Raw genomic sequence first — 16557 nt, 5'->3', positions numbered from 1 at the left:
TGCAGTTGGACTAAACGCCAGCCTCAGCGACTTCGCCTTCCTGGGGGGAAATGCAGTTTTCCAGCGAGCACGCGTTAGAGCACACGGCATCACTCCCGGAGCGGTGGAGGGTGGAGGGGAGAAAGCCCTTGCAGTGTCTTCAGCTAATGGGGAAAAGAGGATATGCAGAATTCAGCGACTCTGGAAAAGCAAGCCATTCATTCTGGCCACAGGTGTTTGTTGGGCGCCCACTATGTCCAGGTTCTGTGTGATGCCCTGAGATACCACGGCCCATACCCTTAGAGAACCTACCCTTATTGCGAGTCCCTGTCAGCAGAGCTCAGAGAAGATCGATAATGGCAGGAGACATTGGGGTGGCCTTCCTGGGAAAAACACGTCCTAAGCTGAGACCTAAAGTTGCTGACCAGGATTGGGGGAGAAGGGGAGGTGGAGGCCACTCCAGACTTGAGGAACAAGGAGGACGTACGTGTAGGATCACACTCTGTGACTTCTCCTTTACAGCTCGTGGGCAAGAAGCAAAGGGAGCCGCAGGGGTCAAGAGAGCAGTTCCCAAAGTAGGACAGGTCTACCCGAGGGGGGACGTAAGGGACGGGGCTGGCGTGAGGTTGCGGAGGGACTCGCATGGCAGGCTGAGTGTTGGATCTTGACTCTTTGAATTTAAATTTCCACTTCAGGAACCCTTCAGAGGTGCGGTTTCCGGGGAACTGATCCTAGGGTCAATGCCAGTTCCACTGATCCTGCCCCACGGTCACCCAGGGACCCCGTGTCAGACCTCGGCCCGCAGGATGGCTCTTCCTGCCTCAGGGGACTCCTTGTTTCCTCCAGGTTTTCATGAAGAAGGAAGCCTGTACGTGCTGAAGGGCGATCGCACGATCGAGTTCGATGGCGAGTTTGCAGCTGACGTGCTGGTGGAGTTTCTCCTGGACGTAAGCGTTTGTGCCCAGGGGCTCTGCATGGAGCTGCTCGGGTTCAAATATAGGGGAAAGTCAACCCCCAAAGTAAGGACGCGGAAGCCGGAGAACCTGACTTGGTCTGAGACAGGTCTCTCAGGCTTCACAAAAAAATGAAGGAGCACCCACGTCACAGTGCTAGGTGCTTCTACTGAGACGCTGGCCCTTCAGCCACCTTAGAAATGGTCGTATTAGTGATCAGAGGATCACAAATTGGGACTGTGCAGTAGTAACATGTTCATTCTCTTAGCAGTTATACACCAGCATCCCCTGAAATTCCGTCAGCTTTTCTCCAGTGCTTCTGAAGAGGCGCCAGGGAGTGTGGGAAGGAGAGTGGGCTAATCATGAAGATCAGGAGGGGGAGGGATAGCAACCGGCAGAGTTACCCTCAGAGCAGAATAAAAAGAGGTGAGGCCGACTGTCCCCAACGTCACCCTTCCTCTGTGCTCTGGGGTTACACCCCCCTCAGATCCACATGCTCAGGCAAACAGAGAAACAAACACTATGAAAATAGTTTATCTATAGATAAATTCACACTTTCAACAACAGCTGTAAAGTCAAGTTCAAGCTTCTTTTGAACAAAGATTCCTGTGCAGTAGAGGAATATCCATACTAATGATTCTTCATCTACCAGCCAGTCCACGGTGGCCGATTGCCTTTCTCCATAGCCTCAAAAATCCAGTCAAGTGTGAGCCGAAGCTCACCTCCTATGAAAAAGCACCCATAGACTCTGCTCGGCCCTCTCACTGACCCATAGCTGCAAGCCCTAAAAGAGCTGAGGGCAGCCATGTGGCACTGCCCCAGGTCTATCAGTGAGCCCAAGGCTTTCAGATGCATGTAACGAAATCCAGACTGGCTACCGCGAGCAGTGTGACCGGACCACACAAACCGAAGACCAGATCGAGGGCAGGTTTTAGACTAGATCGAACCAGAGCTCTAGCTCTGCTTTTTTCTGTTAATCACGGATAATGTTGTTTTCAGCATAGTGGCTCTGTCCTCAAGTTGGTTATAAGATAGCCAGCACCAGGAACCGATCCGTCACATTTCCTCACTCGTCTCCAGTGTGGGGAGAGGGGCCGCCCACGTTCTCTTAAGAGGAAATCAGAACTTTCCTCAAGCTTTCAGCAAATCTCCCTGGAGGTTTCACCAGCCGGAAGTGGGTCCCGTGCCATTCCTGAATCAATAACAGCCAAGAGAAATAGAATTGCCCCCAGATCAATCAGCCTACCCCTGGAGTTAAGATCAATTCCTCAGAAGGCACTGCTGCCGTGGTCACTGAGGGCGGGCGGGGTGGCTGCTGAGGCACGAACCACAGCGTCCACAACTTCCCTCCAAAGCCCTCTGTGTGTGCCTGATTTCTGGGGAAGAAACCATTCTCTTATTTGAAGCTATCTTGTGTATATGTGTGTGTGTGGCATTTCAGCTCATTGAAGATCCAGTGGAGATCATCAACAGCAAGCTGGAAGTCCAAGCCTTTGAACGCATCGAGGACCAGATCAAACTCATTGGCTTTTTCAAGACCGAGGACTCGGAATGTAAGTTGTCCGTCAAGCCCAGACTCTCGGTCTGGTGGCTGGGTTCCCAGCAAGGTGTGTCCGATCATCCATAAAGAGGATGGGCTATCGGGTTATCCTGTGCTGGATCGAAGAGAGGGAGAATCTTCCTCACACTCAGGCAATGGGACACATACAAGATTATGCAAAATAAGCAGGGGGCCTGAAAGAACACTAAAGTTGGGCCATGCTCTCTGGCCTTGAAGATAAGAGAGTGTTTTATAGAAGAGAGAAAAGCCCTTCTTCCACTTTTTCTACCTACCCACCAACCAGTTGGATTCTCCCCGAACATGGGACAGATATTAGGCTGTCTCCCCGACATGGGCAGCTCCTGTGGCCACCAGTTGGAGAGCTTCTCCGTCACTTGGACAGCGTTAGAGGAAAATTTGGGTAGAGATGGGCTTAGCAGCTGCAGCACAATGTGGAAAATTGCTGGCCCAGCCCCGCTGACCACCGAGGCTGCCTGCCTGCCATGGCCCACCACACCCTTCGCCACATTCCCTTTGAAAGCCTGTGGCCGGGTTTCGGGTGGGCACAGGAATATATCATCGCATCAGCACAACCCGTACCGGACTGAGAGGGAGGTGAGTGGGAGTCGGGAAGAGTGGGGAAGAGAAGGCACCAGAAGACTGCCTGCCCGAGCACCTGTCCTTACACCGTTTTGGCAGCATGCGCCCACCGAGTTCAGGCTTTTTCTGTTCTCATCTCAGCCTTGGAGAGAGGGAAAGCGTTAGAGGGAGTGGCCGTGACTACGAAAGAAAATCTGGTGGCATTAGTACATGGGGGAGGGGCCAATAAGGGCTGCTTCTGGTTATTTCTGGGAGCTGCAAAATATTTTGAAGTTATCTGCGAAGCTGTGTCTCTACCCCGTCTGCCAACTGGCGTCTTTAGTCACCGCAACAACCCGCCACTTTTCTCTCTCCTGTGACCCAACCGAACTGTCTTCTCATTCACTACATAAAAGCCTCTATTCACCCTCCTTAAGAATTTGCTGGGGAAAGACGGCCAGCCAGGGAGTTGTGCCCCAGTCCTTCTTTAGGTGACTTTGTATCAGTTTTCACGTTTCTATATAGATGCCAGCTACTCTGGGGTGCTTCTCATGAGACTAGACCAGGTTTCCTGAAGACAACTACTGTTCGCATAAGGCTAAGGGTTCAACCCCAGTTTGAAGCACCAACCTGAGGATGTGCCTTGTTCTACCCTTCATCGTTAAAGGGGTACAGACCGGCTCCCCAGGAGAAGAAGGGAGTTCTCTTGACACAGGTCTAGGCTATGCTTTCCATCAGGGTAGGAGCTCACAGAGGTGGAGAGAGGTTCTTCAGGGACAAGGGGGCCAGGGCAGGGGGCAACGAAGGATTCCGATGGACCCACTGCTGCTTCAGATGGACACAAATGACTTAGCTATGGCTTTGACCATTCGCTTTCTGTGCTTTCCCACTTCGCTCCATTCATTCTCCATGTCTCCCTTCCAAGGCTCTGCCCCAGCTCTCAGGCTGCATGATGCATTTTGCGACAACCCAATTGCTTTAACGAGGAGGAGTTTGTGTGAATGTGTATCGGTATGTAAAAGTGTCCTTGTATGTTTTTCCAGCCCTGTCTCATCTGAGCTTATTGTGCTTGCCTCTGTTCCAACTGTCACACTACACTGTGACTCTTTAGGGGTCCATAACTCACCTCGGACTGTGAGCCTTTGGTCATTGTCTTTGTCTTATTTATCCTGATGTCTCCTGAGATTAAATGTTCTGATTGAATATTATTCTTAGAAGGTTTTTGATTGAATATTAGAAAATTCTGCATGCTCCTGGGATTCAACAGAAGCTTATGCCTCTGATGATTAGGGGATATGGAATTCTATGAAATGGAAAAAGTTAATCTTGTTAGGAATGAATCCTAGGATCATTGGCGCTCAGGATTCTGGAGCTTATGTAGAATAACCACCAGCACCACCACCATCATCATTTCCATCGCCCTCACCTCTGAAGCTGGAATGCGAAAGTCTTTCCCCAGCGACCGTCTGGGTGTAGTAAGGCACAGACGGCCACCCTCGCGTGGTCTCACGCTTCTTGTCACCACTTCAGACTCAAGTTTGGGATCAGAGTCCAGCATAGCCTTGATTCATTTTAAACTATCCTTTCAAGGGACCAGAATAAAACAGAAAAACTGAAAAAGGTGGAGAGAAAAACTAGGATTTACCACAAAGAGTGCTCCTGCTAAGAAATCTAAAATGTTTCTGTGACGTCATTTTTGACTGAGTCGCGTTGCACGCTCAAGTGGATGCTCTCCTTACGGTATGCTCCCTTACACGTGAAGCCGCGCTCTCTCTGGAGAGCACACAAAGCTGGCAGTGAGTCTGAGTGAAAGAACTTTTTCCTGCGGCCTGGAGTTGGACATTGTCTTTTCTCTCCGTGTGTTCCCTGGGCTTTCTTCTCTCCCTCTACCAATTTCGTAAAACATACAGAAGTACGGTAAAGATTTCTTTTGGGCGACTGAGTGTCAGTCCATTCAGATTCCTTGGGAGAAACCGTGGGTTTAAATAGGACTAAATAATTATCTATCTAAATAAAATCTACTAAATAATTATCCAGTCGGGATTACTTGGCGTCCCACTCTCTCCACATTATTTAAAATGAGAAATGTCTGCTCGTGCATCTTGAAAATGTCTCTTCCTTTTGTCTTTTCCTCTTAGATTTCAAGGCTTTTGAAGAGGCAGCCCAGCACTTCCAGCCTTACATCAAATTTTTTGCTACCTTCGACAAAGGGGTAAGTACCTATGAAACCCCAATTCGAGCACTTTGTCAGCATGGAATATTAAAATTTGACCTTTCTACCACTTTTTCCCTGTCTTTTAGCAACATTAACCACCCTCCACCCAGTTACACTTTCTCCAGAAGCGTCAGAAATATGGCAGTAAGTGGCTATCGGATGAGAGATGAGTACAAAGATGATTAATTCAGAGGATGTAAGGGCATTTCTGAAAACATCCCATGAAAAGTGGTGAACCATTCGTTATCACGTTCAGCACTGAGGATGGGACGCGTGTGAGCCCAGAGCGTGCCAGGGCACCGTCCCCGCTTCCTTTCTCCTCAGAGCCATCCTCCCCGTCCCTGGGGTTGCACATCGCCCCCCACCCCGCTGGGTTAGGACGGGGATGGAATTGGAATGGAGAGGGGCCCTGGGTGCTTCAGGAAGTTACCCATATCTTCAGGAGATGTCATTGGCGTACTTGTCTGTAATCCAGCTCTTCCTTACGTTCTGGATGTGACAGGTGCTTTTGTAAGCCAAAGAACAGCAGGGAGAAAGGGACCTGGGACCACTGGGTGATCTATTTGGGGTCTACCGTGGTTGCGGGACCCCTCTCCGGCTCCGGGGACACCTAGAACAGCTGCTACTTATCCAGGGCTTTCAGTGCGTTGGGTACCATTCGATACATTGCATTCATCCAATTCCAACCCTTTAAGCAACTCTGAAAAGTAACAACCCCCACTTCCCAGATGAGAAAAAAATTGTAGAAAGGTGAAGTAATAGCCAAGGTCTTCAGCAAATTAATGGCGGTGCCAAGATCTCAATTTAAGATAATCTGTGTCCCAAACCCCGGCCCCTTCCTCCCCACCACGCCATCGAGTAGAAGACTCTGCGCCTACCCTTGCGATCCAGGGTACACACTCACACCCACGTGCTGCACACACACAACAGACACACGCACACAGGCGATATACACGCTCGCAGCCTCTCGACACAGATAACGTACCCACACTCGCGCCCACACCCACACCCGTACACACTACACACTCATTACGCACACACTCAGAACACTTGAAGGGTTCTGTGAAAAATAAGACGAGAGCTCTAGGCGCTGGGGCAGGGAACGGATATGATGAAAAGTGATTAGATTCAATTCACACCTATATTGAGCCACGTCTATGGACACGGCCCCCGTCTACAAGCCCGTAATCCAGAAGCGAGGTTATAACCCAGAAGAAAGTTACGTCATCTAAACTCGCAGAAACTTTGCGGGATCGGTTGGATGAGAGCTAGAAGCGCTCTTAAGCAAGAATGCCAAAAGGAGAAATAACTGTCATTTGTTAAGGACTTTGTACGTGCTGGGCTTCGTGCTAAGACCTTTCGAAAGGTTTTCTCATTTCATCTTCTCAACCCCCCTGTAAGAGAGGAATTCGTATTCTCAGTCTACGGGGCATGAAACCGGGGCACCGAGAGGTGAAGCGATCTGCTCATGATGCTGTAGTCTCAGGTCAGCCCACCTTTGTTCTGTGCTACTCCACCCCAGAGAAAGACACAGTGCACGCGAAACACGCAGCCGGCAGGTGACACACAGCGAGCCCTCCGCGGACGCTAGCTAGCCGTGAGTGCTGTCGTTAGTGAAAGGCAATCATCTAGGCCCAAGAGGATGGAGCTTGGGAAAAGGGGAGGTAGAGAAGCCTAAACTAAGGCCGTCACTGACATTTAGTTACGATGGGCCAGGAGTGACCGTGACGACTCCCGGTAAGAACTTAGCTGAGCGAAGAGAGAGTCAGGCAGATGAGCTTGGCCGAGGAACAAAGCTTTCGTTCTTAGACGGGTGGTCCAATGCAGAGCTCAGGGAGGTGCCAACCCAACCATATGGCTTCACGTCTTGTGGCCCATGAAGAAGGTGAGGTCAGGCTATAATTACAAACTCAGAAAGCTCTTTACTAAAAACTCTATAAGACACTGAGTCATAAGTGCGACTGCTCGTGTAGCTTCGTAGGACTTCGTAACATGTAGAAAGAGAAAGATACTCTCTCCACCTCCGTGCAGGACACAGAGGGAAGAGCATTGTGCTGGGAGGACTCGGTGCCATTTGAGACTTAAGAACTTGCGCCCGTCGATTGGGGGTGTGTCTGCTGTGCCCGGTGGGCGATGGCGGGGTCCAGAAGGCGTAGCCGTACCCAGCACGCTACTCAGAATGGCCCACGATTTAAAACTTATGAATCGTTTATTCTGGAATTTTCCTTTTAATATTTTTGGACTGCGGTTGACTGTGGGTAACTGAAACCACAGAAAGTGGAACAGATAAGGGGGGACCACTGTGTGTGGGTTGGGGAACTGTAAAGAGGGGAGCTGGAAGGCTTTCTGATATAAATATGAAGTGAATGGTTTCCACACCCTGTCCATATTGGTATCTCCCATAGAGCTTTTAAAAGTGTGGATTCCTGGGCCCCACATCTGGGAATTTGGATTTTTTTAGGATTTTGACAAGGCCTAGGAATATGTGTTTTCAAAAAGCTCCCAGGGGATTTTACCTTCACACTGGTTTGCAGCCAGCACTGATCTATGGAACCCGATCCTAAATCAAGCCACGCGAGGGCCCCACATCACCAAGCAAATGGAGCAGGAGAGGGCCGAGGATGGGGTCCACACTACCGCACCTTACAGCCTGAAAATCTCAGTTCAGTTACCTCATGTCACCTGCCACTGCCCTGTTTCTCTCTTGGAGTGAACGCTGAGAAGCAAAATCGGTTTTGGAACCATATTAGGACCCAAAGGAGCTGTGATTAAACAAAGTTAAAGGAGAAGACAGATGTCGAAAAGGCCTAAATTGACAGAGTTGGTTTCATTTGCAACGGCCCAAACGGCGTGCTAACTCGTAGCAAAAAAACACCTATATCGAAATTCATACATAGGCAAATGTCAAAAAAATGGCCATTGTACATTATAGTTTTCTTGTCTTTGGCAAAATCTATTTCCACTAAACAAAAAAGGGCACAAAGGAACTCAGTATATGGACCTCTTCGTCTTTCAGTCATAAAATCCATTCCCGCGTAGCTGTTCCTCCCATGAGGTAGGTCGGGTCCCAGAATAGCACCTCAGTGCAGTAGGCCCCGCTAAATATTCAGTTTATATAAATGAATGAATCAATGCCTCACTCAATCAAATCCTTCAGCTCTTACCACCCAAGATACAATTAAAAGAAGGACAGAGAGAGATTCCGTGAGATAGACGAGGACACGGCGATGGCGGTGGGAACGTAGTGAGCAGCCCCCTGGGAGAGTTTGCTCAGCAACACCCAGGCTTGAGCCTGAGAACGTCACAGTCCGACCTTACGTTCATGGTCCCAACACTGCAGACCCAGACACTGGCTCCAAGGGCCAGAGACCTACCTCTCCACCCACACACGTGCACACACCCACGCACACACGTGCACACTCACTCACGCTCAGGAGCCCCTACACTGCTTACCTCCACCGAGGTTCTGATGAGCTGCCTCTGACCTCCAGGAAGCCTGAGTTCTCGCAGAATGCGATGGGGGGTGAATTGGCGAGAGCGTGTTCCAAGAGGAACAGGAAACATCTCACTAGACAGTGCAGCGCTGATGTAATGTGTCAAGGAGGAGGCAACTTTGTAACGAGAGGGAGGCTGGCAGGTTGGCTCCGGAACCCCCCGCCTGGCTTTGAACCCCACCGCCTGGCTTTGAATTCTGGCTCTGCCTCCTTCAGGTATAGATGATCTCGACAAATTGTGCCTCGGGCTCATCATGTGTAAAATAAGTGTAATAATTCTTTTACCTCATACGATCACAATGAGGATACGTTAAGTGATCAACCTAGAACACTTTGTCACAGTGCCTGGCACATAGTAAGTATTCTGTGTGCTTGCTATTGTTCCTGTTTTTGTTTATTGTCACTTCTCACATCATATAAGCACAGTTCCTTGGTTCCTGAGATATGTGGTAAGTGAACTCAGAAAACCAGAATCCAGTGTCATTTTCAAGCCCATTCTCAGATGGGCTGAGCTTCGCAGAGAGCTGTGTATAAACCCAGGCACTCGTTGTATAGTTGTTGTTTGCCACCCCTCTCCCATGCTCCCCATCCATGGAAGAGGGAAAAAAGTAAGAACCGTCCCCGCCCCCCAACACACACACACTTCCTTGTCCCTTAAAACAAAATCAGCATGACCGTAAAATCCCCTTTGTCTGATTGTAGCTCTTAACGTGGCCTGTTTTCTTCAGCTCTGAATCAAACGCTAGTGTTCCTTTCTACTGAGAAATGTCCTTTAGAATATAGTGGCCTGAACTTAAGAGCAATGGATGACAAAAACCACTTAAGAGCAATGGATAGCAGTGTTTCCTCAGGGTGGACCGCCTTGTGCAAGGGCTTACGTGACACCCACTCCGCCCCCTCCCCCAGTCCGTCCAGGCCGCCTTGGGCACTGCACTGTCGGTTACCACCGGGGGTGTCAGCAATCAGCCGATTCCTCTTTGGGTTCAAGGGAGCCGCTGTTCACCCCTGTATTTTCTTGGACCACAGCTCCGAACTAGAAGAGAATGGCATTGGTTTTCTACAGAGCGTTGTACATTCCAGGCCTCTCGAATCATTTCACAAAAAGAGGTTCTGAATTCAGCAGGTCTGCAACCATTCTGCCCTGACAAGACCATGGGCCACTTTAATCAAGAGAGGCGATGCCTTCTAGGCTACGTGTGGCCCCCTGAGCTTTTTATCTGGTGTAGGGGGAGCGACTCAACCTGGCTTGCTGGGTACTATCCCGGTTTTAGCACTGGGAGTCCAAAGCCAGGAAAAGCCCTCCACTCCGGACAGACTGGGATGGTTGGTCACGTTCTGACTGGTAACCCCAGTCCCCAGAGCCTGACAAACCATCACACGAGCCCAGGACTGAGAGATGACCTTCAAGCCAGTGCATCAACCTAAATAGCAAGTAGGGATTCTGAGCTGACCAAGGATTAACGGGTTGGCCTCTGATTCTGAGTACCATATGCTTTAAATGGTTCCCATCAATCGCCCCTTTTATCAAAATTGGCTCAATTAAAGGCATCCGTCAGGACACCGAGCATCGGCGTTGATGCCTGCTTCCTCCTGCAGCCCTGGCAAGTGCAGCGGAGTGATGACGACTGTAGAATTAGATTTCCCACCTTCCATTCCACCTCTTCCCTGCCCCTGCTTGGTCCTCATTGGCCAGATAAGTTTTTTCCTCCCTCTCTGTCCTTCTTTGAGGGGTCCAGCCAGGACTTCGGTGATGAGTTCTTTTCATTTCAACCTCTAAGTTAAAACCGTCCATACGTGCTCGTGTCTTTGTCTGGGAACACACACATTCCTTGTAGACGGACCGTCCACTGCTGCTCTAGACTGGCATTCACGGAAACTATTGCCATGTGTCTAATTGTCGCAGGTTGCAAAGAAATTGTCCTTGAAGATGAATGAGGTTGACTTCTACGAGCCGTTTATGGACGAGCCCATTGCCATCCCTGACAAACCTTACACGGAAGAGGAGCTCGTGGAGTTCGTGAAGGATCATCAAAGGTGCCCCAGATGGCATGCCGGGGGGTGGGGGTTGGGGTTGGGGGTCTGGGGAGCAGAGCCTCTTAGTTCTGCCACTTCAGACCCTCAAAAGCAACAACCTGTGGGAGTTAGCACGGCCACAGAACCGAGCTCCCCAGAGTGGCTTCGTTGGTCATTGATCAGGGGTAGGGGTGTTGCTCGATCTTCGGAACATGGGTCTACACTTGCGGATGGGGTTAGACCACCCATCCCCAGCCAGCAGATCCCCTCAGAGTCAGACAATGATATAAGGAGAAAGCCACAATAATAACAATAATGATTTAAGGACAGCCTCCTATATGCCAAGTACCATGGTAGGTGCTTATGGAAGCTATTGTATCTAAGAGTCAATATGACGGGGTAAGTAGTATTATCCCAATTTTACAGATTAAGGAATTAGGCTCAGGGTAGTTAAGTGACGTACCAAGATGAACATTCTATGCACAGAACTTCTGGGAGAGGAATATTTACTGCCACTTAGAGCAGCTCTAGCACAGATCAGCAAACTTTTTCTGTAAAAGGCCAGATAGTAAATATTTCGGGCTTTGTGGGCCAGATGGTCTCTGTTGCAGCCGCTGTAGAGACTATATAAACAACTGGGCGCGGATGTGTCCCCAAAACGTTTATTTATAAAAATAAGAGGTACTGGCTGGATTTGGCCCACCAGCTGTAGTTTGCTGACCCCTGATCTTGAGGGAGGGACAATAAGTTCACTACCTCACCCATCCACCCTCCCGGACACATGCTCACATATGTTTATTTACCTGGAGCACTATGATTCCATCACCCAGTCAGTCCTGGTCCCTAGAGCAACGGTCCCCAACCCCCAAGCCTCGGACTGTCCACAGCCTGTTAGGAACTGGGCCGCACAGCAGGAGGTGAGTGGCAGGCAAGCAAGCGAGCATCTGTATCTGCAGCCGCTCCCCAGCACCAGCATCACCGCCTCAGCTCCACCTCAGATCATCAGGCACTAGATTCTCATAGGAGCACACAGTAGGGTAAGGGGTAAGCTGCGGTGTCACAGTGTCTGCCAAGGTAATCCCTACTCAAGGGAGCTCATTTTTTTGTTTTTTAGACCTACCCTACGTCGCCTGCGCCCAGAAGACATGTTCGAAACATGGGTAAGGAAGTGGCAAACTTCTTCTGCCTTGTAGAGGCTGATGTATTTCCCAAGAGTCGTAGCCCTTTGAGTTCCAAAACTCAAACCAAGTTTTGTTTGGCCGAAGTAGGTGTCTGGATGGTAGAATATTTGAAGCATAGAAAACATCATGCTCAATTAAAACCCAGTTCTCCATGGATCCAATTTGGTGCTACCCACTAGGCAAAATTATTCTATCTCTGAACTCATTTCCCATAGTGACTACTGGCGTCTGTCCACTGGCCACTAGAGACTCAGGGTGACATAGTGGAAAGAGCTCAGGCTATAGAGTCTTGGAATCAAATCCAGAATCTGCCACCAGTACCTTTATCATGTGATCTTTCTGAGTTTTAGCTTCTGTTCGGGTGAGTGGAGTGAAGAGCTCAGAACGTGGTCAGTGCTTGGTTAATGAATGGCAGCTGTTTTTATAAATACCAACTCGAGTTGCCGGAAAGTGCTGAGTTGGACTGTCCTCTAGATCAAAGTCAGGCGGGCCAAGCAGTATTAGAAAGAGGGTCGTGGAGGTCCAACCTCTCACCCCACCTCAGTTTTATACAAAACTCTTTGAACGATAACAAGCAAAGTCTGCGGAGCATTTTCCAAAGTATTTCGCGTATCTTTTTCCTTGGCTCTTTCAACAGTTCTAGTAAGTGATGTAGAACAAGGGTTAATTTAGTCCCATTTTACATGAGGAAACTGATGATCATATCGATTGAGTTAATTACTCACGGATGCATAACTGAGAAGCATTAGATCTTGGGACTTAAGTTCAGACCATCCGCAGCCAAACCTCACGCTCTCTCCAGCATGCCTCCCTACAGTGGGCCATGTCCCCACAAGGCACCGTTGGGGCAGTGAGGGTGTGAGTGGAGAGGAGACAGGGATTCACATGGAAGTATTTATTTATTTATTCACCTGTCTATTTATTTATTATTTAATTCAGAGTCTAAAGGGATGGAATAACTTGACACTTTCTGTTTCACGGGCGTGTAACTTATCTGGATGTCTGAAGGTAGAGCAAACGTTTCATCAGACGCTGAAGGGAAAATAACCATCAGGATGAGCAAACTGCTAAAGAACAACGCAGCACAGTAGAAACATATTTTCCTAACATTTCAGCCTTTCGAAAATTTAACCTTCTAAGGATCGTGTTATTCGATTGAAAAATAACAAGAGCGAGCAACCGTGCTTTTAGGCAAATAAAGGATTTCGGGAATCCGAATGCCTTCAGTTCAGGATAATTTCTACGTGACAGTGGCTTATTCCAGACCCCTTCAGTAGATAGAAAGAGCATGGGCTTTGGGGCCAGACAGAATGAGCTCAAATCCCAGTTATGTTACACACCAGCTCTGTGGCTTTATGTAAGTCACTTCCGTTCTTTAAGCATTAAACAGGAATAAGACTTTCGTTCGCGATTTAGAAATAACGGACTTACAAAGTACGTATACAAAGAGTGGCGAATGGTAGACGTGGCCGTCACCATTTTTTTCATCACTGTTATTTTAAAGCATAATCCCTTCCTTCAGAGAGCTTGCCACCTGGTTGAGAAGGGGAGATTCATTCCAGTAAAAAGGATAATTTCCGAGACAATATGATCTGAAGATCAAATGAGTGATCTGGGTACAGGCCGTGGGCTTCAGAGAAAGCCCCTGGGGCGGTCAGTCCTGTGGACAATCAGCTTGCCTCTTCAAGCACCGAGTAACCCTGACCTACAGGCTGGCCCCCGGGGTCTTGCTCTCTGAATTTATTACCTCTTTGCGGGTGTTCAGTACAGGCTTGTGTGCTGAGTCTCCGAGACCCACAGGGACAGAGGTCTGTCCCTTGGTTATAGCTCTCCATCCAGGAACCATCTGAGGCCTGGGGAGTGACAGCCACATCATGAGCAGTCTCTTAGCAAACAAATATGGATTCTTAATTCTAAAACCAATTTCCAAATGCATCCTAGAAGGGCACACGGAATGGACACCTGCTTCACGGAGTTAACACCACTGTCTTTCCACTGATGGCAGGAGGCAGAGACACAGGGCAGCATAATGAGAACCGATCGGGGTATTCTGTCTGGTGATAATGGCAAATGTAAAACAGCGAAACCTTAGACTCCCCTTCTGGCTGCTGTCAGGTTTGTGTAATAAACCTGCACACACACACACACACACACACACGCGTATATATCTGTAAAATTCAATTCCCCAGAGATCTGACCAAGGCAGTGCCCACTCTCTTGTTTTTAATAATAATATTTTCCATTTAATCTCTCTCAGAATTTTTGGAGGTTTTGTCCATTCCAAACACAGGGTGGGGGAAATTAGCATTTAGATAGGTTTGCACCGGCATTAAAATCAATTGAAATGGAAACGGGAATCATGGGAGGGTGGAGATGCCTAGAGTTTTCTTCCCCATAGGATGATTCTGATATGACATTCTGGAGGCCCAGTGAATCCCTCTCCCTGTATCAGTGGTAATCAGCTTTCGCAGATTTGTCCCTGGTGCCTCATCCTCACACAGATTCCTCTCCAAGTCTCCTCCGTTCCTGATAACCAGGTCCCTCCAAGCTCTCGCTCGTCCTTCTGCAGGAAAAATCGATGCAAAAGAGACCCAAGGCATATACAGGGTCCTTTCTGTCCAGAACATAGATTTGAAGCACGCTCTCTAGATTCTTTGCCCCGCACCGATGCAGTAGCTAAACCCACGTCTCAACATCGCATCCTCAATTTTCCCCAGTCCCGAATTTCCAGACTCTTCTTGTAGCCTCCCGCACTCCTAGACATGTGTTAGAGGCCTAGCCTGCTTCTGCAAACTCTGGTTCCAGTGCAGAAAGGAACCCAAGGCAACAACTTAGAAGTGACAGCAAAGCACCCCCTACTGACCGCATGGGCTTTCAGTAAGTGTTGTCTTAGAAACACTACCCTCGTGTGAACGAAGCAGACCCACGTCCTAATGTACCTCAGAGATTCCTCTCTATCCCCTGCTTGGGAACAGTTTCAGGATCTGTCAGCAGCACCCAGAAGTTTGCATCATCTGATGTATCACTGATTCACATTCGCTGGTGGCGAATTCTCAAAACTCAGGCCGCCATCACATTCACTGAGCTATGCTGAGCGCTTGGTGCCCGCAGAGCTCCTGATGGGCCAGCCTCACTCTCCTCCTCCTCTGCCTCCCCCTGCCGCTCTCCTGGACCCCCGGACCACGAGAGTGAGGCCCATTCAGTGCTCATGTCTTTCTGTAGTTGGCGTTTTCCCGTCTCGCAAACCCATTTATCAAACGCCACGACTTCCTCCCAGGCCTCGTTGGCGCTTCCTCCCTTCACGTGTGCCTGCTGAGTTCCCCTGTGCCCCTGTGTCCCCCCGCCGTCCGCCGCCCCTCACCTCCCGTTTCCATTCCAGACTCTGAGTCCGTCCCCGACTCCTTCGCATCTCCACCCGGGAGTGTAACCTTCGATTCTCTTCTCCCACAGGAGGATGATTTGAACGGGATCCACATAGTGGCTTTTGCAGAGAAGAGTGACCCAGGTCCCTCCCCCGCCGCCCCTGACCCTGTCCCCATCTGTTCTTTGACACCTGAAGCAAGAACTGGCTTCTCCCCTTTGTCAGCCCTCACCCTTTCTCTTCCCTTACCGTCCGTCTACAATGCAACCACGAGACATGGGGCAGCCCCAGGCGGTCGCCTGCTGGGTCCAAATCCACCTTCACTTGTGCACACAGCTAAGAGACAAGATTGTGGAGAGATCAGAACCTCATTCTGCCCAGCTGCCCAAACTGGGAAGAGTCCCTGAGTACTGGGAGGGTATAAGTCCTGGCTTTATGGGGTGTGTGTGTGTGTGTGTGTGTGTGTGTGTGTGTAAACGTCTCTTCACATTAAAAGTTTTTACCCCCATTGTGTGACCTAGCTTATATAAACAACAGTCCTTCCTTAAAATAACAATTTGGTCTGTCGAATATTGTCTGTGCTTAGGAAATTTAATGGAAAATTTTCTCCCAAATAATGAGAACGGAGCCAAACAAGCCGCCGATTTCTAAAGTGCACAATGACCGTAAAAATGGATGAGTGACTCTGTTTCATTTTGGAACTTGGACAACTTTTTCCTGATGTTGCTCTTTTTAACATCAGTGGAGAGCGAAGTGCAGGGAAAATTGATTTTTCAGATGGTAAAATGCTGGGTCCCCTGGGCAGTGCTCTGCAAGATAAAGGGTCCCCTGAGGAGACAGGGAGAGTGGAGATCCTGAGGTGCGTTTAGGGACAATTCAGAACGCAACCAGAGAATCAGGGAAGTTCATGCCCACGGCTGAGCCGCCAGGCCTCGGGCTATGAGGGGCCTGGGGAAGGGGTTCCAAAACCTGACGGGCAGAAGACCCCCTCGGGCTGACTGAAATGGGACCTTCGGGGACCCTACTACTTCACGGAGCTCGGAGGTGAGTTTTGAGACACCGTCGGGTTTGGGAGCCGCTGCTCCAGGTGCTGTAGACTCTGTAGTGTTTGCCTGGACCTCAGCCTCTTGCACATTCACAGGGGCAGATGGAGAAACAGAGGCTGGAGAAGTTAAACCGCCCAAGAGGGCACAGCGGCTTAGTGGGAGGTCCCGAAGGAGGGACCTTGTCTTGTTCATCAGT

General features: G+C 49.4%; 1 protein-coding gene across 1 annotated transcript in view; it reads left to right on the top strand.

Moving 5' to 3' along the window:
• CASQ2 (calsequestrin 2) overlaps positions 1-16557 on the top strand; it is a 49211-nt gene that overhangs the window by 19168 nt on the left and 13486 nt on the right. The window contains exons 3-8 of the mRNA XM_039841292.1: positions 826-926; positions 2374-2485; positions 5190-5263; positions 10664-10794; positions 11888-11933; positions 15405-15459. Coding sequence (XP_039697226.1) covers positions 826-926; positions 2374-2485; positions 5190-5263; positions 10664-10794; positions 11888-11933; positions 15405-15459 — 519 coding nt within the window. The remainder of the gene's footprint in view (positions 1-825; positions 927-2373; positions 2486-5189; positions 5264-10663; positions 10795-11887; positions 11934-15404; positions 15460-16557) is intronic.

This window comes from Pteropus medius, unplaced genomic scaffold (genome assembly GCF_902729225.1).
Source record: "Pteropus medius unplaced genomic scaffold, Ma_sr-lr_union100, whole genome shotgun sequence".
NCBI classification, from domain to species: Eukaryota; Metazoa; Chordata; class Mammalia; order Chiroptera; family Pteropodidae; genus Pteropus; species Pteropus medius.
This window is presented reverse-complemented; position numbering and strand designations above follow the sequence as displayed.